Source organism: Pygocentrus nattereri, chromosome 29, assembly GCF_015220715.1.
Source record: "Pygocentrus nattereri isolate fPygNat1 chromosome 29, fPygNat1.pri, whole genome shotgun sequence".
NCBI classification, from domain to species: Eukaryota; Metazoa; Chordata; class Actinopteri; order Characiformes; family Serrasalmidae; genus Pygocentrus; species Pygocentrus nattereri.
Genome location: NC_051239.1, coordinates 6,088,491 through 6,114,853, shown reverse-complemented (window position 1 = coordinate 6,114,853; position 26,363 = coordinate 6,088,491). Strand labels below are relative to the sequence as shown.

The window sequence follows — 26,363 nt, the reverse complement described above, 5'->3', positions numbered from 1 at the left end:
ATACTAAAAATAAAAGAATTCTCAATAAGGCTAATGCTACAAATGCTAAAAATAAAAGAATTCTCAATAAGGCTAATGCTACAAATGCTAAAAATAAAGGAATTCTCAATAAGGCTAATGCTACAAATGCTAAAAATAAAGGAATTCTCAAAAAGGCTAATGCTACAAATGCTAAAAATAAAGGTATTCTCAATAGGCCTAATGCTACAAATGCTAAAAATAAAGGAATTCTCAATAAGGCTAATGCTACAAATGCTAAAAATAAAGGTATTCTCAATAAGCCTAATGCTACAAATGCTAAAAATAAAGGAATTCTCAATAAGGCTAATGCTACAAATGCTAAAAATAAAGGAATTCTCAATAAGCCTAATGCTACAAATGAATGAATGATTTTGATGAATGATTCACACAACCTGAAATGAAGTGAGCCAGTGTTTACAGAGGTGTTTTATTGTGCTCAACTGATTTTATTGTGGCAGTTGTATGCAGTTTTTCAACATGCAGAAAGCTGCAGTTGTGCTGTCGCCTTCGTAGACCATGTCTTTCAAAGGATGCAGCCCCTGATTTGGGACACACCCCAAGTCAGGTTCAACATTAATCCTTACTCAGGCCAACTGTGTGGACACTTCAGAGTCAATATCATAGCCATGTCAATGTAAACCAATCCCACAACAGCAAGCAACAGTGGCCTTCTTTCACTTCTAAAGCTTTTATTTTCTGGCAGAAATCCGACTCTGATACTTCATCTGTGTGAAACATAGATATACGAAGGTCTGATGGATGCCGGGCACAGTCTACAGTGTGTGTAGCACTGCCTATTTGCACTATGCGCTGCTCACAGTGCTCCTCTTGAGGTGTATGACATAAAATTTTATGGGGCATAATTGACCCTTCCTGGGCAGACAAACTAATGCGTGCATTTTCAGATTGTCTTTTTATTTTTGTGCAGACGTACAGATTTTCGAAAAGATTGTTGACATTGAAAAAGATTTTTTGAAAATGGAATAATTTTTTTTAAATATGCAGGTATGTGGGGACGAGGCCTTCGGCTTGGATGAAAATGTTGCCATTTTTCAGTAGCAGCTCCTTTTTCAAATCCTCTATCATCTGTTCTTTGAAAATGTTCTATGCGTTAACTGAGATTAAGGGTGTTGTGTCTTAAGGGCGCTGACACTTTCAGCTCTGAATAATGTACTTTATCTAGAAAAAACAGTCGGGCCCGTTTAACCTGAGCAAGTCGTGGTGAGAAGACAGAATGGGAGCAGAGATGAAAAGGGCGTTTGGCTGTGTATGTGTGTAAAGTAGCACTTAATACACAGGAAAACTGAACTTACAGAAGAGTAACTGGACAAAATAGTCCGATTTTCAAACCACACTGACACTTTTAACCCTCAGATTTATAGAGTGTGAGATTTGACCTTTACTGAGTCCAGCAATTTAAGACTTTAAGAATGTATGTGATGACAGATGACAGCACGGCGCTTTACCGCAGCGATGGCTGAGATAGTTTTACACTGAATCATTGCCAAACGGAAGGACGGATAAAATGTATCATCAGCAGATATCAGAGGTATCACTGAGGACCGTCTGAGAGAAAAAGCTCTCGCAGCACAAACCGGACCACTCTCAGTCACAAACAAGACCACTCTCAGGCACAAACCTGACCACTCTCAGTCACAAATAAGACCACTCTCAGTCACAAACAAGACCACTCTCAATCACAAATCTGACCACTTTCAGTCACAAACAAGACCACTCTCAGGCACAAACCTGACCACTCTCAGGCACAAACCTGACCACTCTCAGGCACAAACCTGACCACTCTCAGGCACAAACCTGATCACTCTCAGTCACAAACAAGACCACTCTCAGTCACAAACAAGATCACTCTCAATCACAAATCTGACCACTTTCAGTCAGTCACAAACCTGATCACTCTCAGACATAAACCTCACCACTCTCAGAGACAAATCTGACCACTTTCAGTCACAAACAAGACCACTCTCAGGCACAAACCTGACCACTCTCAGGCACAAACCTGACCACTCTCAGTCACAAACAAGACCACTCTCAGTCACTAACCTGACCACTCTCAGTCACAAACCTGATCACTCTCAGTCACAAACAAGACCACTCTCAGTCACTAACCTGACCACTCTCAGTCACAAACCTGATCACTCTCAGTCACAAACAAGACCACTCTCAGTCACAAACCTGATCACTCTCAGTCACAAACAAGACCACTCTCAGTCACTAACCTGACCACTCTCAGTCACAAACCTGATCACTCTCAGTCACAAACAAGACCACTCTCAGTCACAAACCTGATCACTCTCAGTCACAAACCTGATCACTCTCAGTCACAAACAAGACCACTCTCAGTCACAAACCTGACCACTCTCAGGCACAAACCTGATCACTCTCAGTCACAAACAAGACCACTCTCAGTCACAAACCTGACCACTCTCAGTCACAAACCTGATCACTCTCAGTCACAAACAAGACCACTCTCAGTCACAAACAAGACCACTCTCAGTCACAAACCTGATCACTCTCAGACATAAACCTCACCACTCTCAGAGACAAATCTGACCACTCTCAGAGACAAATCTGACCACTCTCATAAACAAACCTGACCACTCTCAATCACAAACCTGACCACTCTCAGTCACAAACAAGACCACTCTCAGTCACAAACCTGATCACTCTCAGTCACAAACAAGACCACTCTCAATCACAAACCTGACCACTCTCAGTCACAAACCTGACCAATCTCATTCACAAACCTGACCACTCTCAGTCACAAACCTGACCACTCTCAGTCACAAACAAGACCACTCTCAATCACAAACCTGATCACTCTCAGTCACAAACAAGACCACTCTCAGTCACAAACCTGACCACTCTCAGTCACAAACCTGACCACTTTCAGTCAGTCACAAACCTGACCAATCTCAGTCACAAACCTGACCACTCTCAGTCACAAACCTGACCACTTTCAGTCAGTCACAAACCTGACCACTCTCAGTCACAAACCTGACCACTTTCAGTCAGTCACAAACCTGACCACTCTCAGAGAAATATCTGACCACTTTCAGTCAGTCACAAACCTGACCAATCTCAGTCATAAACCTGACCACTTTCAGTCACAAATCTGACCACTTTCAGTCAGTCACACACCTGACCACTCTCAGTCACAAACCTGACCAATCTCAGTCATAAACCTGACCACTCTCGTAGACAAACCTGACCATTCTCAGGCACAAACCTGACCACTCTCAGTCACAAACCTGACCACTTTCAGTCAGTCACAAACCTGACCACTCTCAGAGACAAACCTGACCATTCTCAGTCATAAACCTGACCATTCTCAGTCATAAACCTGACCATTCTCGTAGACAAACCTGACCACTTTCAGTCAGTCACAAACCTGACCACTCTCAGTTACAAACCTGACCACTTTCAGTCATAAACCTGACCACTCTCAGGCACAAACCTGACCACTTTCAGTCAGTCACAAACCTGACCACTTTCAGTCAGTCACAAACCTGACCACTCTCAGAGACAAACCTGACCATTCTCAGTCATAAACCTGACCACTCTCGTAGACAAACCTGACTACTCTCAGTCACAAACCTGACCAATCTCAGTCATAAACCTGACCAATCTTAGTCATAAACCTGACCACTTTCAGTCAGAAATCTGACCACTTTCAGTCAGTCACAAACCTGACCACTTTCAGTCAGTCACAAACCTGACCACTCTCGTAGATAAACCTGACCACTCTCAGTCATAAACCTGACCACTTTCAGTCAGTCACAAACCTGACCACTCTCATAAACAAACCTGACCACTCTCAGGCACAAACCTGACTACTTTCAGTCAGTCACAAACCTGACCACTTTCAGTCAGTCACAAACCTGACCACTCTCGTAGACAAACCTGACCACTCTCAGTCATAAACTTGACCACTCTCAGGCACAAACCTGACTACTTTCAGTCAGTCACAAACCTGACCACTTTCAGTCAGTCACAAACCTGACCACTCTCAGAGACAAACCTGACCACTCTCAGTCATAAACCTGACCACTCTCAGTCATTTCTCACCTGTTAATCAGCCTGGTGATAAATAAGTTGGACTAAGCTTAGCTTGCCTAATTAGCTTACTTTATCACCTGTCAGTCACACGTAATAAGCTGTAAGTCACACATCACCTGTCAGTCACACGTAATAAGCTATAATATAATATATGGCTGCCATTAACTTTACTGACATTTTACTCTACTTTGGCAAAAGTGTATAATAAAAAAAATCTGGAAATTATTGGAGGACGGAAAAAAGTAATGAATTCAGTAATGAATTGATTCAAAGGTATACAAGAATCATTTCCACAAGACTTCTGTCTTTCAGTACTTTTGTCTTTCAGTACTTTTGTCTTTCAGCACTTTTGTCTTTTAGTACTTTTGTCTTTCAGCACTTTTGTCTTTTAGTACTTTTGTCTTTCAGTACTTTTGTCTTTCAGCACTTTTGTCTTTTAGTACTTTTGTCTTTTAGTACTTTTGTCTTTCAGCACTTTTGTCTTTTAGTACTTTTGTCTTTCAGTACTTTTGTCTTTCAGCACTTTTGTCTTTCAGCACTTTTGTCTTTCAGCACTTTTGTCTTTTAGTACTTTTGTCTTTTAGTACTTTTGTCTTTCAGCACTTTTGTCTTTCAGCACTTTTGTCTTTTAGTACTTTTGTCTTTTAGTACTTTAGGCAATAACTTTACTTCATTTTTTTTTCATATGGGTGGAAAAAGTGTTTAAAAAGTGAAAATAAGGTTGAAAAATTTAGGTTCTGTGAAAGTATAGGTATAACTATTCTCAGTCCAGCAGCGACACTGAGGTGTTTAAAAACTCCAGCAGCACTGCTGTGTCTGATCCACTCAGACCAGCACAACACACACTAACACACCACCACCACGTCAGTGTTACTGCAGTGCTGAGAATGACCCACCACCAAATAGTACCTGCTCTGTGAGGGTCCATGGGGGTCCTGACCACTGAAAAACAGGGTTAAAGGGGGCTAACAAAGTATCAGAGAAACAGATGGACTTATGGATTTATGGCAAATACTTTCAAGGTCTAAATGAAAAGGAGAGTACATACTTTTTATCTTGGAAATCTAAATTTATATATTTAAATATTTAAAAGTATTCATTTAAGTAAAGCAGAGATAAGTATTCTAAAGTAATACTTAAGTAAACAAACAAAGTGCAATTCAACTACTGTCCACCTGTGTTTATTCAAGGGTAAATGATGTACACATTAGATCTGAGTACATTCAGTGTGTGAAGTGAAGGCGGTACCTTGGACCAGAGTGCCGGTGATGAAGCCGAAGAAACACTGCAGCAGTTTGCCCAGCTCCTTCTGACACTCGTCCTTGCAGCTGCTGACCATTTCCATACTGCTGGCCTCCACTGACCTGATCCTTAACTCTCAGGTGTGCACCAAAAGCCCACTAAAACCTCTTTCCCCTGTCCCACCACGTGGAGAACCCGGAGAACCAGGGTTTGTCCAACAAACACAGTCCAGAACACAAGTGGACACTGCCTTCACATTGGCCTCACCGGTCACTCCCAGGTTATTCCTCTGAAGCTGCAGGTTTGTGACAGTCACATGAGGCGGACGAGGAGTCCCACGGGAGCCGACACTGAACATGCGCCACTAACCAGCCCTGTGTATAGAGGATGTGTTTTCAGCGGCCGAGAGGAAATGGGTCAGTACGCAGTACGGTCCAGATTAAATGTCCATGCTCACACATATAGTCCAACTATTGACCAATTAACTAGTCGTTCCTAATCGTGAAGAAAGAGATGTGAAGTGTAGCTCTTTCACTCCAAGTGTAGCACTTAGAGAGTCTCCCTCATTAAGAGCCAAATATAGCTATTATATGAGAAAGAGTTAGAGAGAGAGAGAGAGAGAGAGAGAGAGAGAGAGAGAGAGAGAGAGAGAGAGAGAGAGAGAGCGAGAGAGAGAGAGAGAGAGAGAGAGAGAGAGAAAGAGAGAGAGAAAGAGAGAGAGAGAGAGAGAGAGAGAGAGAGCGAGAGAGAGAGAGAGAGAGAGAGAGAAAGAGAGGGACAAGGGGAGAGAGAGAGGGACGGGGGGAGACAGACAGAGAGAGACAGAGAGAGAGAGACAGAGAGAGAGAGAGAGAGAGAGAGAAAGAGAGAGCCAGAGAGAAAGAGAGAGAGAGAGTGAGCGAGAGAGAGAGAGAGGGAGAGAGAGAGAGAGAGACAGAGAGAGTGAGAGAGAGAGAGAGAGAGAGAGTGAGAGAGAGAGAAAGAGAGAGCGAGAGAGAAAGAGAGAGCGAGAGATGCTCTCCTCAGGTTTCAGCTGATTATACTGATATAAGACATTTGGCTCACATGTTAAATCCTCCTGAAAAACCTCATTTCCACATTTAGACAGTCCAAAATCTCACCTTAACCCCTTAAATTGGCCAGAACTCACTGACAGGGCCAGCTTTTATTGCTCACTACTCTTTTTTATATAACTCTTTAAGAGAAGTCCACCTATTTTTCCAAATTTCTGCATAATTCAATCCTTGAGATGGAACCAAAGTCATTCAGAGTGTTTTGATGTGAAATTGTGTTCATTGTAGGGAGACTTACTGACTTTAAGATCTCTACACAGTGAACCTACATGTTGCTTCTGAGTTTTTATATCTAATGTTGATAATGCCCTTTACCTCTTCACCATGTATGGATTCCAAGATCTTCTCAGAACTATCGCAACCTCTCAGGCCTATAATAACGTACGCAAAAACCTTTTGTTGAATATTTTTCTGTGAGGGAGCTTTTAGACGCATTAAACTCTTCAGATGTCTGGTTCCTATCACCACCACTGTGAACAATTCTGATAGGGAAAGAGAACACTTTAAAGGCCCTATTGTATAGTTATACAACAAAACACATTACACACACACACACACACACACACACACACACACACACACACACACACACACACACACACACATTTGTATATAAGGCTATATATCGCTGTTGTTGGAAGAAAACCTACAAAATGAGAACTTTACAGGGGAAGGTAAAAACTCACTGAACTTTTAATGTAAGTCAATAGAACCAGACTTTTTTCCAGGTCATTTTGGGTCATTTCCTTTGGTCCAATTGTCATGAAATATGCATATGATATAAAGGACAGTGGGTATTTTCAAATTATGTCAAAAACTGAAAAATGGAGATACGAGGTTTCTTCTGACAGCAGCGACATGTATGTATGTATGTATGTGTGTATGTATGTATGTGTGTATATGTATATGTATAACGTGGATCTGGACTGGTGGACTAAAGTGCATTTAACAGCAGCAAGACAGGCTGGTCAGTTTGCTGCCTCCAGTCTTAAACAGCTATGGGTGTGTGTGTGTGTGTGTGTGTATAGAGTGTGTGAGTGTGTGTAAACTGGGGGGTGTAATTGAGGTTACAGCTCTGGGGAAGAAGCTGTTCCTCAGTCTGTGAGTGCATGTCCTGATGGTCCTGAATCTTTTGCCCGTTGGCAGTAGGACAAACAGTCTGTGACCTGGTTGGGTTGGGTCCTCGATAATGTTGCTAGGCCTCCTATGTAGGCGATTTGGGAGATTCATATCCACAATCCTATGCACAGTCTAAAGGACAGAGAATTTCACATTAAACTACTCTGAATGACTGTTTTTACATTTTAACCCATTTGTAAAAATTGATGGAATTCCCCTTTAAGAAAAACTCAGTCAGTTTGCACTGAAGTCCATGTAGCTCCTGAATAATAAGCGTGAGGATGTAATAAGCCTGGGATTTGAAGGGGTTTATTTCCCTGCTGGAAGCTGGAAAATACTCAGTAATGAAATCCGTCCTTCTGTCTTTGCTCTGTTCATGTCTTTCTTTCTCTGTGTTTATCCTCACTGAATCACTATCACACTCTCCACTTCCACAGTCACGTCTGTCACCTTAACAGTTTACACACTGTTTGACTTCTTTTGCCTTCTCTCTCTTTCCCTCCACGCTGTGCTCCTCTGTCCCCGTGTCACCTCTGCGTCAGGGAACAGCTGGATGATTACATAACTGCATTACACTTGGGGATGCACCAATCATGAACTTTTACGACTGACTCCAGTTTCATTACAACGGGCAATTTTTATTAGCATTTATTGGTGCACTTGGTACATTTCAGGGCCTCTCTATAAAATAAAACCTGTGATGCAGGTTAATCAGGTAATATGAATACTAGATCATTTTTTGTAGTATTTAGTGGTATAGAGGAATAGTATAGTATAATACAAGAACAATTATAGTAGTATAGAGTAGTAATATACTATAATACAAGAACAGTTATAGTAGTATAGAGTAGTAATATAGTATAATACAAGAACAGTTATAGTAGTATTTAGTAGTATAGCATAGTAATATAGTATAAAACAAGAACAGTTATAGTAGTATTTAGTAGTATAGCATAGTAATATAGTATAAAACAAGAACAGTTATAGTAGTATAGAGTAGTAATATAGTATAATATAAGAACATTTATAGTAGTATTTAGTAGTATAGAGTAGTAATATAGTATAATACAAGAACAGTTATAGTAGTATTTAGTAGTATAGCGTAGTAATATAGTATAATACAAGAACAGTTATAGTAGTATTAGTAGTATACCGTAGTAATATAATATAATACAAGACCATTTATAGTAGTATTTAGTAGTATAGCATAGTAATATAGTATAATACAAGACCATTTATAGTAGTATTTAGTAGTATAGCATAGTAATATAGTATAATACAAGACCATTTATAGTAGTATTTAGTAGTATTTAGTAGTATAGAGTAGTAATATAGTATAATACAATACCATTTATAGTAGTATTTAGTAGTATAGCATAGTAATATAGTATAATACAAGACCATTTATAATAGTTTATAGTGTTATATAATAGAAATATACTGTAAAACTAGATCCTTTATTGTTGTTTACAGTGATATATAGTAGTAATATAGTATAATACTAGACCATTTCTAATAGTAAACATTGGTATGTAGTAATAGTATAGTATAATATTAAGCCATTTATAGTAGATTATTGTAGTATAGAGTAGTAGAGTAGTATAATACTAGACCATTTATAGTTGTTTACAGTGGTATATAGTAGTATTATAGTATAATAATAGAGCATTTCTAATATTAAACAGTGGTATAGAGTAGTAGCATAGTATAACACAAGACCATTGAAAGTGGTATGTAGTAGTCGTATAGTATAATACTAGGCATGTATAGTAGTATGAAGTAGTACTATAGTATACTACTTGACCATTTCTAGAAGTATTTAGTTGTATGTAGTAGTTGTATAGTATAATACTAGGCTAGGCCATTTATAGTAGTATGAAGTAATAGCATAGTATACTACTAGAGCATTTATACTAGTATTTAGTAGCATATAGTAGTAGTATAGTATAATACTGGACCACTTCTAGTAATATATAGTAGGATAGACATAGTATAGTATAACAATAGACCATTTATAGTAGTATAGCAGTATATAGTAGTAGTATAGTATAATACTAGACCATATGTAGTAGAATATAAGTACTATAGTATAATACTGGACCAGGGGCTCTCAACCTTTTCCAACTCAAGGCCCACCTATTTATCACTAGATGGTGGCCATTTGGGGGATATTTTCAACACAGTGATAGGTGGGCCTATACTTGCAATACGTGATGTGTATCAGTGAACATGAAGCATCAGCAGAATATTGCTTTGAACTGAAAGGTCAGGTGTTTCTAGAGGCAAAGAGCAAAAGATTTGGCCAAGCTGCCTTTGCGCACTGTTACTGTGGGGCTTGTATTAATGTTAATTGTATTAATGTTTTCTACTGTTAAGTCAATCATTTTTTCATTGATTTGTATGACTCTTCGAAAAGATAGCTCTTCAAAGGTATTTTAGCAAAATAAAAAATGGTTCTATATAGAACCGTGAACTACCAAAGACGCCTTTGCATGATTACATGGTTCTCCGCGAGGTAAAATAGTTCTTTAGATTGAAAGGATTCTATATAGCACCCAAAAGGGTTCTTACAGTATATTGAACCAAGTCTGACACTGTAACAATAGAAGAATGCTTTTCGATGCTATACAGAACCCTTTTCAAGAAGGTTCTATTATAGAAGCGTACACAACACATTTTCCATCAATCTGAAGAACTGTTTCCCCATGCAAGAAACCATTTAAACATGCAAATGGTTCTTTGAATGTTCATGGTTCTATGTAGAACCACTGTCTTTACTAAAGAACCCTTGAAGAACCCTCTTTTCAAAGAGTGTGCCAAAAAGGTGGTTAGGAGTGATACTTTAGAACCACCTTTGATGGTTTCCACAGCACTTTCCCATGAGGAGCCTTTACTGGACTATTTTAAGGAACCGCTGAACTGAAAGCTTCTTTAGGAACCTAAAAGTGGTTATTTTATGGATCTGAACCCTTTCTGGTACCTTTTTTTGAAGAGTGTAGGAATAACCAGTCAAAGTAAGTCTCCTAGCGCAACTTCGACTGTTCTACATCCACAAACTAACAGATCATTGTGCATGTGCACTTTACCCATGTGCCACTAGGTTTGGTCAAACTGCCCCAGAATGACTGAAGAACGACTTCACAAAGGGGTCATTTTATTTCTACAGTATCAATCACCGTAAGAACTTATTAAAAGCTACACACTCAAGCACTTCAGCTAAACCCTAGATGGCGCTATTGCCTTTCTTGTAAAGAGGGAAGAAACCAGTTTGGTCTCCAAATAATCAATAATGATCAGAAAGGTATATATAAAGAGATCTTTATATCAGCTCATATGCTTGAATAAAGACTAAGAGATTCATTTTTAATAAAAGAGCTTAAAGATTTAAAACAGGGAAAAACTTTAGAGGTTTTTTTATCTCAACTCAATTCTGCACTTCAAATAAACACACACACACACACACACACACACACACACACACACACACACACATATATATACATTCAGATTGATAGAGAATGTGCTGTATTTGGTGAAAAAGGATTCTATACGGCACCATACTTCTATTGTTATGATGTCAGGGTTGTTACAGTAGAAGAACCCTTTCTGCCACTATATAGAACCATCTACAGATAGATAGATAGATAGATCTGCATCAACCAGAAGAACCATTTCACTATACAACCAACCCTCTAATTGTGCAAGGGTTATTTTGAGTGGTCATGGTTCTATGTAGAACCATTTTCTTTATTTAAGAACCTTTGAAGAACCATCTTTTGTAAGTGTGATTTTTAACTCCAAAAGAGTAATTTTACAGGAGAGGGAAAAAACCTACTTTACTTTTAATGGAAGTCAATGGAACCAGATGTTTTCCAAGTCATTTTGGGCCGTTTGTTTCGATCCATTCATCAGGAAATTTACATATAATGTAAAGAGTAACAGGCATTTTCAAAATATGTCAAAAACTGAAAAACGGAGATACAAGGTTTTCTCACGACACACACACACATATATATATATATATATATATATAAGCACACACACACACCTAGGGGCAATGTAACATGTCCAATTGGCCTGACTGCATGTCTTTGGACTGTGGGAGAAAACCGACACAGACATGGGAAGAACATGTAAACTCCACACAGAGAGGACCCTGGTCACCTGGCCAGGGAATTGAACCCAGGCCCTCCTTGCAGTGAGGCAACAGCACTACCCACCACACCACCGTGCCACCCCTATGTATATGTGCGTGCTATATATATATATATATATATATATAGAGAGAGAGAGAGAGAGAGAGAGAGAGAGAGAGAGAGAGAGAGAGAGAGAGAGCCATCGTTGCCATCTGTTGTCATCATGATGTCACTGTTGTTCCCGTTCTTTAAAGATTCCTTGTGGATATGGTTCAGACTATTTCTGGTGGATGATGAACGGGAACAACAGTGACATCATGATGACAACATATGGCAACGATGACTCATATGGACTTCAAAGTCCAAACACAAACTAACCACGACTGAATAACCGCGATCATATCACAACATTTATCACTGTTCTCTGTCTGCTGTGCCAGACACAATTACCACTCAGACAGAACCTCAATAAGTTCTGTATAAAAGCCTGCACTGAATCATCCTCGCCTTACTATACCACAGTACTGTGCAGAGGTCAGGGAGAACCCTTTATAAGTTATAAGCACAAGTTTTTCATTTTGAAGGTGATAGGAACCAGACGTCAGAGGATTTTAATGTCTCTTAAAGCTACATGGCAGAGGAGTTATTACATTAAATGGCTATTAATACACTGCCTGACACCTGGGATGCTGTTTGATGACACTTTTGAGATGAAGGTTTGGGCCCAAAGCATATTTTATTTTATAATTTATTATTGGCAGAGGGGAACAGGGCAGTATGAAGCTAGTTCTCAAAGATTTGCCAGATATAGCATTAATATATCATTATTAACATTTCTCATAAAAACTTAGAAGATGCTTGTAGGTTCACTGGTGGTTCTAGATAGTAAATAAAATGGCTATATTTGTGTTGTAGATATGGTGACCCCAAGTTTCTCTACAATGGACCATTTCACACCAAACCACTCTCAATGACTCTCAACAGTTGAATTATACACAAATGTCTTAAAATTGGTGGAATTCTCCCTCAAAATGTGATACCACTAAATGGATACAGCTAAGACTGTATGTCTAATATCTGCACCTGTAAGATCAGTACCATAATGTTAATGTACCACCTGTGAAATGGGATTTTTGTATATATGCATTAAGACTGAACACACTGAAGATCACTTTACATGGATAAGAATCACATAAAGGGCAATACAGTCACTCACAGGACTTGTCTGGGTTTAAAACACCCAGTGATGCAAGAAGAAAAGTTGGCATTTGTATCAGCGCTGAAATTAGCACTTAAGCACGTTAACAGAAAACACAGTTCTGTATCTAATCACTTCAAGCATGACTCCCTTTTCATTTGCTGTTTCCATTATTTACCCCCTCTACAGCACAAACACAGCTGATGCAGATGAAGCAGATAATCTAAAATTACACAACCTCGCCGACTTCTTCTCTGCACTCGCATGCGTTTGTGTACAACTGTGCTTGTTTGTCCCCGAATATCACTCATCCAAATAAATTCATAAATCAGAAAGCCATGAAAGTGCGTGTGTGTGTGTGTTTGTTTGTTATTGTGTGTCGTTTGTGCATTATGAGCTTTGAATGTGCGCCATCTGTGCCGTTTTTCAGAGCTCGGTGAGTGTGGAGTCCTTACGAGGGGAAAAGTGCACAAACTCAACCCTGTGTAGTCTAAATGATGTGCGGGCACTGTATGCAATATAATATATATATAATTTCTTAAATAATGGACCAAAATTACTTGGATTTGTGTGTGTGTGTGTGTATTTGTGTGTGTGTTTGTATGTGTGTGTGTGTGTGTGTGTGTGTGTGAGTATGTGGATGTGTGTGTGTGTATTTGCGTGTTTGTGTGTGTGTGTGTGAGTATGTGTGTGTGTGTGTGTGTGTGTGTGAATATGTGGATGTGTGTGTGTATTTGCGTGTTTGTGTGTGTGTGTGTGTGTGTGTGTGTGTGTGTGTGTGTGTGTGTGTGTGTGTGAGTGAACCAAATCAGAACCAGAATCAGTTTTATTGACCCATTTGTCTCCAGGTAACAGTGATACCAGCAGCGCTCCCAAACAGTGCAATCGCATATATATATATATATATATATATATATATATATATATATATATAGATAGATAGATAGATAGATAGATAGATATACTCGTCTAGTTCCATAAACTTACATTAAAAGTAAGGTATGTTTTTTCCTTCTCCTGTAAAGTTGGCATTTTGGAAATTCGACAACAGTGAGATGTGTACATATACACAAAAACCTGGCAGAACATGACAGCATGTCCATTGAGCTATTCTTAATATGTCTAACTGTAACAGTGGGGAGCGATGAGGCAGACGCACATGCTGAGATAAGCGACTTTTATTATGGGCAAATCCAGGGTCATGGGCAAAACGGTCCAGGTTCAAACAGCCAACACGAACAGATCGGGGTGCAGACATGATAAATAACACAGGACCTCAAACAAGAACCAAACACGAGAATACTATGCATACATCCAGCATACATCCAGCATACATCCAACATACATCCAGCATACATCCAGCATACATCCAGCATACATCCAGCATACATCCAGCATACATCCAGCATACATCCAACATACATCCAGCATACATCCAGCATACATCCAACATACATCCAACATACATCCAGCATACATCCAGCATACATCCAACATACATCCAGCATACATCCAGCATACATCCAGCATACATCCAGCATACATCCAGCATACATCCAGCATACATCCAACATACATTCAACATACATCCAACATTTTAAACAAAGACCAGCAAACACAGAGTTTAAACACAAACCAGGACAATGAGGGACAGGTGGGAAACAGGTGGAAACAATCAGGGGTGGAGCCATGAAACAAGAGGCAGGACTGAAAAACAAAACAGAAGCACATGGACAGGACTGGAAAATAAACAACACAAGCACATGGACAGGACTGGGAGGGGCCAATCGTGACACTAACGCTTTATGTCAACATTTATAAACAAAAACAAACAATATTATAAACAGAAAATCATTGACCTGACAGCTTACTAAAACTGATCTTATTGAATTGCAAAAAGTGAAAGGATTTGGCCCCCGTACCCGTAACAAACGTCCACAGAAAGAGGCTCTTATCCTCTACCTTCATGAGAAAAGCTCTGAGTTAGGGATGTGTGCGTGTTAGCACGGATCCCGGTGAGATAACACTAACATTAGCTACCCACAGTCATATTATATAGCCATGTAGGTCCTCTAAAGTTACCTTGTCATGATTATTAATAGAGTATGTGGCATTTAGAGTCACACTAAATGAAAAACATGCAAGAAAGCTCCTGAAGTGAAACCTAACGTGTTTATGTAGGTGGCTGAGTGCTTCAGTTTGCATGGGGTGTGCTAGCTAGGCTAGTCTTCACACTAGACTACACCACTATACTAACATCTCACCACAGCATGAGCATCCAACAAAACAGTCCCTCCGCTGATTTACCTAAAACTATATTACCTCCAGGGCCACCAGTGATCAACAGCCAGAGGAAACATCTGCCGAAGCTGAGTAAATCAATAACGCTGGCCACAGGTCACGTCCAGAGGGGGGTCACAAAGGCTTGGTACTCACAGCTGGCCTGATTACTGATGTGGGCTGCTGTTTGTGGGTGGAAGATTTATGTTGATTACCTGCATTGATGAGATGAAAGCTCTTTCAGCATTGACTGTTCAATGGATGTGAAGTAAAGACCGGGTACAAAGAAGAAGCTGCTACTGAGACACATTAAGATATCACAGCAAGCTCCTGCTAGAAGTGTAGAGCCCTGTTTTAGCCATTCAACAGGTAGGAATGAAGATTAAGGCCCAGTCCCATTTCACCCCTCTGCCCCACCACTTAGCCCTTGTCTGTCTGCTTTACGCGTTCACATCTAGGGGTAGGGTGTCCCAATTTTTTTTGGAGATAGAGGGGTAGGGTGAAGTTTTGGGGCTACATGACCGTCCAAATGGAGGTTTTTCAGGCCCAGTCCAAACAGTGATATGAGAAAAACTGGCAAGACGGCTGCGCGAGCGACCAAATAAACCCGCAATTCTAAATATTTTCTCAGTTAAAAAATAACAATAACCATTATATTATCTTAGTTTAAAGTCATTTCTATGTATTATCACTAAAAGCATGCTAATGTCTCAGTAGCTAGGTAGCTAATTTTCCCATTCCACCTTAAATAGTTCAGCAGTTCTGACACCTGAAGGGGCAGAATGTAATTGCTGCACCATCTAAGGTGGAACGGGAAAATTCAAGCAAGAATATCTGACTTTAACTTCATAATACTGAAGAATTAGGGGTGGGTGATTATAAATAATTGCCCCCCTCTTTGAAGGCGTATGATGCCCTAAATGTAACTAAAGCCCAGCAGTGAGGAGCTGAACTGTCACGGTTGGCTCCTCCCAGTCCTGTCCATGTGCTCATGTTTTGGTCTTGTAACTCCGCCCCTGATTATCACCTGTCCCTCATTGTTCCGTGTATTTAAGCCCTGTGTTTGCCCTTTGCGTTTGCCAGTCTTTGTATCTGTATCTTTGTATCATTGTATCGTTGTACCTGGTCTTTGTTTGTGTTGGTTCTGGTTGTTTTCGTCATGTCTTACCCTCGATCTGTCCGTGTCGGCTCATTGACCCTGGACTGTTCTGACTACGACCCTGGATTTGCCCGTAATAAATCTCGCTTATCTCAGCGTGTGCGTCCGCCTCCTCGCTCCCCCTTACAGAAAGACTGGCCTCCACAGGACGCAGCAGGTAAGCGAGACTCCGGCATGTGGTTGTTCCGTTGGGACGAAACTCCGGCTGTTTTAAAGCAGCCCGAGTTCGCCGTGTCCCAACGCCACCAAGCCGGAGACAGCAAATCCCCTGGCGCTGAGGGAACACGAGCGTCTCGTCGGTCCCGCAAGAAAGCGGAGGACCTTCCCGCCTTGTGTCCGGGAGGCGAGAGCTCAGGTAAGCGCCTTGGGTCTGCCCGTCTTTAGCGCCACTGCAGGGAGGAGCGACCTGCAGTGCAAGACGGTGTCAGGCGGCAGGAGCATTCAGATGACCCGTTTTTTGGTACTCGGCTCGTTCGCAAGCGTCACTGCGAGCTGCCAATCGCTCGAGTGAGCATTGGGAACGGCCGAGTGGGTCCAGTATCTGTGTGTTCCTCCAGGTTGGAGCAGAGGTCCCCAGCCCGAAAGCCCGATCCCGTGGCCGCACCCCGCGGCACTTCTGATCCCGTGGCCGCACCCCGCGGCACTTCTGATCCCGTGGCCGCACCCCGCGGCACGCCTGCGCCTCCGGACCCGCCGCCAGTCGCCGCGCCTCCGGACCCGCCGCCAGTCGCCGCGCCTCCGGACCCGCCGCCAGTCGCCGCGCCTCCGGACCCGCCGCCAGTCGCCGCGCCTCCGGACCCGCCGCCTGCCTCCGCGGACGTCGCAGCAGGCCCCGCGCCTGCCTCCGCGGACGTCGCAGCAGGCCCCGCGCCTGCCTCCGCGGACGTCGCAGCAGGCCCCGCGCCTGCCTCCGTGGACGTCGCAGCAGGCCCCGCGCCTGCCTCCGTGGACGTTACATCCCCTTTGTTCCCTCCCATCCCGCCCTCGTCAGTGTCTGTTACCTGTGGTCCTTCTGTGCCTCCTGTGTCTGTTTCCGTTCCTTTGTTTCTGCCTTGTTCAGTCCCTGGTTTTGTCCTGTTCCCTACTGTTGTGTCTGTCTCGGTTCCCGTTCCTGTTGTGGTTCCCGTTCCTGTGTCCCCTTTTGTTTCTGTTCCTGTTTCCGTGCCCGTTTTCGTTCCTGTGTCTGTCCTGGTGCCTGTTCCCCTGTCTTTTGCGTGGTCTGTTGTTCGTTCTTATTTTCCTCGTCCTGTGTCTCCGGTCGTCTCTCGTTCGGCGTCGTTTTGTGTTGTGCCTCCTCGTCCTCCCTCCGTTTTTTTGTCCTCGTTCTGTTTCGTCTGTGTCTGGTGTGTCTCCGTCTGTGTCTGTTCCTGTGCCTTGTGGTTCTGTTCCTGTGCCTTGTGGTTCTGTTCCTGTGCCCGTTTCTGCCCCTGTGCCCGTTTCTGCCTCTGCTCTGGCTTCGGTGTCTGTGCCTGTTTAGTTTAGTTTTGTCTTTCTCTGGGTTTCGCTTTTTTGTTGGGTTGGTTTGTTTTGTTCTGTGTGGCACGCCCGGTGTGCGTGCCTTTGGGGGGGGGGGGTTCTGTCACGGTTGGCTCCTCCCAGTCCTGTCCATGTGCTCATGTTTTGGTCTTAACTCCGCCCCTGATTATCACCTGTCCCTCATTGTTCCGTGTATTTAAGCCCTGTGTTTGCCCTTTGCGTTTGCCAGTCTTTGTATCTGTATCTTTGTATCATTGTATCGTTGTACCTGGTCTTTGTTTGTGTTGGTTCTGGTTGTTTTCGTCATGTCTTACCCTCGATCTGTCCGTGTCGGCTCATTGACCCTGGACTGTTCTGACTACGACCCTGGATTTGCCCGTAATAAATCTCGCTTATCTCAGCGTGTGCGTCCGCCTCCTCGCTCCCCCTTACATGAACTTTCACATCCTCTGCTGTCACTGCAGACGGGCAGGGTCGCCTACAGAGCAGCGCTGGTAGCTGATAATGAAGTGATGCTCTTTTTATTTGAGGGTCCCATTTCAGAGGGAAGATTTCAACCACAAGCCTTATAACTCAGTTTCAAGAGGCAAGGAGACCCTTGAAAACAAGGGGTAGGGGTAAAAATGAGAAATGGGATTAGGCCCGAGTTCACTAAAGATCTAATTTAGATAAGGAACATCTATGAAAATAGCTTATTCACGGGTGTCACGGCTTTTTTGCGGCTCATAAAGTGATACCAGCTTCTCAAAATCCGATTCTGTCATTGTTGGAGAGTCCACAACGCCCTCATGCACTTCGCACAACTTTTTAAAGCCTCTTTTTTTCCCCCAAACTCACAAACTTTCAGGGATTTCCTGCAGATACCGTAAGTCGTTTGTCAGTATCTGCTTTATCAGTGACAGCGCCGCACCGCTCTGATCTAATCTCTCCTCTGATCACAGGCTGAGTGATCTCCGACGAGCACTACACACGCCTGGAGGTTTACCTTTAATCCTGCTATTCTGCTCCGCTGATTAAACCAAAAAAAATGCAAAGTAGAACAATCCGTCTCTTCTGTTCCTTTATGTTCCCTCCCAAAGCAGCTCCTGCTGACGTTTAACTCCAGTCGTCCTCAACTTTAACACAGACTGCACCCTCTCCGGAGTTAACAGTCAGAATGTTTGGCAAAAAGTTTCCCCTTAACACAGATGTAGTTCATCAGCAAAGATGCATTTAGTGGCTGCCGTTTACTTCTTTACTTTAGTGCTGTGAGACTAAAATACACACACACACACACCCTCTGGGTCACAGGTGGGGCTGAAGCCTATCCCATCTGTCATTGGGCAGAAGGCAGGATACACCCTGGACAGGTGACCAGTCCATCACAGAGCAGACAGACAGACAGACATACACATTCACTCACACCTCGGGACAATTCAACATGTCCAATTGGCCTGACTGCATGTCTTTGGACTGTGGGAGGAAACCCACGCAGACTCCACTCAGAGAGGACCCTGGTCACCCGGCCGGGGAATCGAACCCAGGCCCTACTTGCTGTGAGGTGACAGCACTACCCACCACACCACCCAAGGCCAAAATAGCTAATAAATAACAGAATCAGACAAAAGTACCAGCTCTTGTACCAACATGTGTTCATATTTATAGATAACAAGCCTGACGTCATTACAACAAGACCTTGTATCTCCATGTTTGTCGTGTTCAGTTTTTGACATAATTTGAAAATCCCTGTTGTCTTTTTCATAGTGTGTAATTTTTACGGTAAACGGACCAAATAAACTACCCAAAATGGCTTGGAAAACATCTGGTTCCATTGACTTACACTGGCTGTGTTTACATGCAAAGATTTTTGCCAATCCGACTGAATACAATCGTATTACTGATTCAGACTGAGGTGTTTATACTCTGTTCAATCATCTGATGAAAATCTTCGTTTACATGCCGACTACAAGCAATCCGATGCAAAACGAGGTGCATGCGTGGAGAACCGCTTAGAGTAAACGTTACCATGTCAGCGAACATCACGTGAGGTCCAGTCAGAGCGAGATGAGTTTCCAATCGGCGCGCTTGAGTTTTTAACTGCTTTAAACTGATGTCAGACTCAGAAAAACGTCCTTCACATGCACTTATAAAGGAAGACGTCGTGCTCTGAGACACATAAAACATAAAAGACCAGAGCATGAACCTCGTCTCCTCTGCTGGGCAGTTTCTGCTCCGCCGTGTTGAACGGTATAAACCTCTCGCTATGACGTTCTTACACCTTCCGATAGGGAATGTAATCGGATTCAGGTGTTTACACGGCTGTTATTCTTCTATTTAGCAGATTATTTAGAGGTTTACCCACCTCGTTCAATCGGATAGAAATTGTAATCCGAATGGCCTCAATCGGATTAGTCTATTCCGATTGAGATGTTTACATGGACGTATTCTATTCAGATTAAACGATTAGTCGGATTATTAACGGATTATCAGGCTGCATGTAAACGTGGCTATTGAGAGTAAAGTATGTTTTTAATTCTCACACATTTCTCGCACATTCTCCATCAACCTGAAGAACCATTTCATTATGCAGAGAACCCTTTAATCATGGACAGGGTTCTTTGAATGCTCTTGGTTCTATATAGAACAATTTTCTCTAATAAAGAACCCTTGAAGAACCATCATTTTTAAGTGTGTCGTTCACCACATTTTGTTTTTGCTCATTTCTTGCTCTGTTACTCAGTTAAGTCATCATCAAGACAGAATGATGACTTTAAACACATTTTATAAGGTTTAATGTTTAAGAGTTGAAAGGCTACACGGCGCCTGTTAGTTGTTATTAGTAAAGGTTGGACACCAGGCGTGTCCTGACTGATCGATCCCAGCAGGGGTGACTGTGTGAACGCAACGGTGTGAACAGTGGAGGAGCAGCAGGTTGGTAACAGGATCCTGACGGTAAATTTGCTACTAGATTAACTTAGCTTGTTCTCGCAGTGTCACCATACCTCACCTTTTCCTGTGCTCAGTGATTATTTCACCATCATGCCCTCTGTGAGTTCTCAGTGCCTCTCCAGCTGCTGCAACCTTCTACAGTTTTCCCCTTTCCCCCGTCCTGCTCCTTACCCTGCTCTTTGGGTCCGGCGCTGGCGATGATCCAGCGGACCAGGCAGCACCTCATCAGGGCTTTACGGGTGAATCGAGGCCTCTGCCACTTCCCACTGGCCTTCTGTCTGCCGGGGACCGGGTCCACTCCGTTAGCATCACCCAGCAGACTACCGTCCACTACCTTACCGTCCTCCTATGGAGAGAGAGAGAGAGAGAGAGAGAGAGAGAGAGAGAGAGAGAGAGAGAGAGAGAGAGAGAGAGAGACAGAGAGAGAGAGAGAGAGAGAGAGAGAGAGACAGAGAGAGAGAGAGAAAGAGAGAGAAAGAGAGAGAGAGAGAGACAGAGATGGAGAGAAAGAGAGTGAGAGAGTGAGAGAAAGAGAGTGAGAGAGAGACAGAGAGAGAGAGACAGAGAGAGAGAGAGAGAGAGAGAGAGAGAGAGAGAGAGAGAGAGAGAGAGAGAGAGAGAGTTATGAAATGCCACCAGCTCTCTGAGACATTGTTTTAGGTTAGTTTTGAGATGTTTTGGTCTGAAACTTATGTTTTAAGACCCTTTCAGATGACGGAGGGGTACATGCAGGGTGCTGTGGGGCAAAACAGCCTCTAAATAAAACTGATTTTTCTAGATTTACCACTATTTGGCCATCATTTTCATCACAATTACATATAAAACACCAGAAGACTTGTGTGGGTTCACTGGTGGTTTTGAATAGTAAATAAAGTGGCTAGTGTCTTGTAGTCATGGTGACCCCTGGTTCCCATCAGCACCACTGTGAAGAAATCTGAGTCAGTATGTTTCTCTACAATAAACCATCTCACACTAAACCACTCTGAATGACATTTCAACCACTGAATTATGCAGAAGTATTGATCACTTAGTTAAATGAGACCAAATGTTTAAGACTCTACTTAAAAGGGAACTCCCCCTGATTCATTCAGAGTGGTTTGGTGTAAATGTTTAATTGTAGAGACTCTGATTCTTTACAGTGGCAGTGATGGGAACCAGGAGTCACAATGTCAACAACACAAATATAGACAGTTTATTTTCTATCCAAAACCACCAGTGAACCCGCACATCTTCTTATTTTGGTTTTGATGTGTGTTTTTTTTTGTTTGCATGTAATATTGATTTCTTTGGGGATATTTTGCCTCACAAAACCCTGCATGTACCCCTCCATCACGAATGTCTTTTACAAATATACGCTTTAGGCCAAATCCTTACCTCATGTCTCTGACACCAGGCAGTGAATTCATAACCATTTCATACAGTAACTTTCTGTGAGGGCGATTTTAGAGGCGGACATCTGGTTCCTATCACCACCACTGTAAACACGTCTGACTGTAAGTGTCTGCAGAACAGAGCGTTTCACACCAAACCGCTCCGACTGACTTTGTTCACGTGTTAATTTTGCGGAGATTTGTGAAAAACAGGTGGAGTTTCCATTTAAAATACATTGAACTTTACATTCATAAAAAGAGGAGACCTGAAAAGCCAAGAATCCAGGTTTGAATGATCCCAGCCCACCCACACCAACACACGTCGAGAATCATTCAGTATCATCTCACCATCCTGTGCTCATCTTACATTACTGTAATATTAGCGTTGCCCTCAGACTGCTAATTTCTCATAAATGTTACAAAAAAAGGCTGATACTGCGTGATAAAATCTTAATATGACAAAATGTAGCACTGTACGCAGAGGCATCGCTTTCCTCTCTCTGCAAAGCAGATTTCTGCAGCAAGCTGTCGCCTCGTACTACCGGAGAGAGGATGACTGTTTCCTGCATCGGGCCGAGAATCTAAAATTAGCCAGAGAATATGGAAGAGACGGACCATGGAGCACAGCAGCGGTCACACAGAGCCCTGCACCCCTCCGCCGTGACATAACCCCTTATGTCATGTCACTGACAGTCATTCACCACCATAATCATCCATTACATAAGCCAAGCCAAAGTGCTTGATGGCCGACGTGGCCAAAGATATTCTAATTTTGTGGTTTCTTGCCAAAACAAATCAGCATATCAACCGTTTGGAAACTCAAGCTGACGTTTCCTTTGTGGGAGCATTTCATGATGAACGAGCCAGCAGAAACGGTCCTAAACGACTTCGATTAAAATCTCATTAAAGCACAATAAAGAGCACTTTTCGATCTCAGATACCATCTCTCTGATATGGGGCCTTCTCGCTACAATGAAACTTCGCATTTCGTGTGCGTTAAACATAACTGTTGTAGAAATGTGAATGTGGTGTAAACATAACACTCAAAAGCAGCAAATCATGAGTTAAAAATTCTGGTATACATCATGCAATACACGCAATATGGACAAAAGTATTGAGACACCCCTCCTAATTATTGAGTTCAGGTGTTTCTATTGCTGACAGCTGGATAAAGTTAATCTCATAGTCTTGCAGCCTCGACAGACAAACACTGGCAGTAGAGTGAGTCGTACTGATGAGCTCAGTGACTTTAAACGAGGCACTATTATAAGTTTCAGTCATCATTTTTTTGATCAATTACTGTCCTGCTACATCTGCCCCTGCCAAGTGTAAGTGTTATTACCATGAAATGGAGAGGGCAACAACACAAAGCGGTAGACCACGCAAACTCACAGAGTGGGGACTGAAGCGCAGTGTCTATCCTCTGTTAAGTCACTCACTAAACAGTTCCAAATTGGCTCTGGAAGCAACGTCAGCAAAAGAAGTGCACATTAGGAGCTTCGCAAAAACGCTGCCACTGGACTCTGGAGCAGTGGAAATGTCTTGTCCATCTGTCAGTCTGACAGAGGAGAACGTTACCTGCCTGACGGCACTGTAAAGTTTTACTGGAACTAAGGGTTCCAGACAAACCCCTGAAAAAACATTTGTCGGATACACTTAGGTTCAGACAGAACTTTGTTAGATACAGTCGGATTCAGACAGAACTTTGTTAGATACAGTCGAATTCAGACAGAACTTTGTTAGATACAGTCGAGTTCAGACAGAACTTTGTTAGATACAGTCGAATTCAGACAGAACTTTGTTAGATACAGTCGAGTTCAGACAGAACTTTGTCAGATACAGTCAGATTCAGACAGAACTTTGTCAGATACAGTCAGATTCAGACAGAACTTTGTCAGATACAGTCGGATTCAGACAGAACTTTGTTAGATACAGTCGAATTCAGACAGAACTTTGTTAGATACAGTCGAGTTCAGACAGAACTTTGTTAGATACAGTCGGATTCAGACAGAACTTTGTTAGATACAGTCGAATTCAGACAGAACTTTGTTAGATACAGTCGAGTTCAGACAGAACTTTGTTAGATACAGTCGAATTCAGACAGAACTTTGTTAGATACAGTCAGATTCAGACAGAACTTTGTCAGATACAGTCGAATTCAGACAGAACTTTGTCAGATACAGTCGAATTCAGACAGAACTTTGTCAGATACAGTCGGATTCAGACAGAACTTTGTTAGATACAGTCGGATTCAGACAGAACTTTGTCAGATACGGTCGAATTCAGACAGAACTTTGTCAGATACAGTCGGATTCAGACAGAACTTTGTCAGATACAGTCAGATTCAGACAGAACTTTGTCAGACACAGTCAGATTCAGACAGAACTTTGTTAGATACAGTCAGATTCAGACAGAACTTTGTCAGATACAGTCGGATTCAGACAGAACTTTGTCAGATACAGTCAGATTCAGACAGAACTTTGTCAGACACAGTCAGATTCAGACAGAACTTTGTCAGATACAGTCGAATTCAGACAGAACTTTGTCAGATACAGTCGAATTCAGACAGAACTTTGTCAGATACAGTCGGATTCAGACAGAACTTTGTTAGATACAGTCGGATTCAGACAGAACTTTGTCAGATACGGTCGAATTCAGACAGAACTTTGTCAGATACAGTCGGATTCAGACAGAACTTTGTCAGATACAGTCAGATTCAGACAGAACTTTGTCAGACACAGTCAGATTCAGACAGAACTTTGTTAGATACAGTCAGATTCAGACAGAACTTTGTCAGATACAGTCGGATTCAGACAGAACTTTGTCAGATACAGTCAGATTCAGACAGAACTTTGTCAGACACAGTCAGATTCAGACAGAACTTTGTTAGATACAGTCAGATTCAGACAGAACTTTGTCAGATACAGTCGGATTCAGACAGAACTTTGTCAGATACAGTCAGATTCAGACAGAACTTTGTCAGATACAGTCGGATTCAGACAGAACTTTGTCAGATACAGTCAGATTCAGACAGAACTTTGTCAGATACAGTCAGATTCAGACAGAACTTTGTCAAATACAGTCGAATTCAGACAGAACTTTGTCAGATACAGTCGGATTCAGACAGAACTTTGTCAGATACAGTCAGATTCAGACAGAACTTTGTCAGATACAGTCGGATTCAGACAGAACTTTGTCAGATACAGTCAGATTCAGACAGAACTTTGTCAGACACAGTCGGATTCAGACAGAACTTTGTCAGATACAGTCGGATTCAGACAGAACTTTGTCAGATACGGTCAGATTCAGACAGAACTTTGTCAGATACGGTCGGATTCAGACAGAACTTTGTCAGATACAGTCGAATTCAGACAGAACTTTGTCAGATACAGTCAGATTCAGACAGAACTTTGTCAGACACAGTCAGATTCAGACAGAACTTTGTTAGATACAGTCAGATTCAGACAGAACTTTGTCAGACACAGTCGGATTCAGACAGAACTTTGTCAGACACAGTCAGATTCAGACAGAACTTTGTCAGACACAGTCGGATTCAGACAGAACTTTGTCAGATACAGTCGGATTCAGACAGAACTTTGTCAGATACGGTCAGATTCAGACAGAACTTTGTCAGATACGGTCGGATTCAGACAGAACTTTGTCAGATACAGTCGAATTCAGACAGAACTTTGTCAGATACAGTCGGATTCAGACAGAACTTTGTTAGATACAGTCGGATTCAGACAGAACTTTGTCAGATACAGTCAGATTCAGACAGAACTTTGTTAGACACAGTCAGATTCAGACAGAACTTTGTCAGACACAGTCGGATTCAGACAGAACTTTGTCAGATACAGTCGGATTCAGACAGAACTTTGTCAGATACAGTCGGGTTCAGACAGAACTTTGTCAGACACAGTCAGATTCAGACAGAACTTTGTCAGATACAGTCGAATTCAGACAGAACTTTGTCAGACACGGTCGGATTCAGACAGAACTTTGTCAGATACAGTCGGATTCAGACAGAACTTTGTCAGATACGGTCAGATTCAGACAGAACTTTGTCAGATACAGTCAGATTCAGACAGAACTTTGTCAGACACAGTCAGATTCAGACAGAACTTTGTTAGATACAGTCAGATTCAGACAGAACTTTGTCAGATACAGTCAGATTCAGACAGAACTTTGTCAGACACAGTCAGATTCAGACAGAACTTTGTTAGATACAGTCAGATTCAGACAGAACTTTGTTAGATACAGTCAGATTCAGACAGAACTTTGTCA

General features: G+C 42.1%; 1 protein-coding gene across 2 annotated transcripts in view; it reads right to left on the bottom strand.

Annotated features, from left to right (window-relative positions):
- Positions 1-26,363, bottom strand: part of kcnip3a (Kv channel interacting protein 3a, calsenilin) — a 122,399-nt gene that overhangs the window by 61,268 nt on the left and 34,768 nt on the right. The window contains exons 2-3 of one of the 2 annotated variants that reach the window (XM_017719926.2): positions 20,881-21,055; positions 1,585-1,587 (exon numbers count right to left, since the gene is read on the bottom strand). In XM_017719926.2, the coding sequence (XP_017575415.1) occupies positions 1,585-1,587; positions 20,881-21,055 (178 nt within the window). The remainder of the gene's footprint in view (positions 1-1,584; positions 1,588-20,880; positions 21,056-26,363) is intronic. The other variant, XM_017719927.2, reaches the window with a different exon arrangement.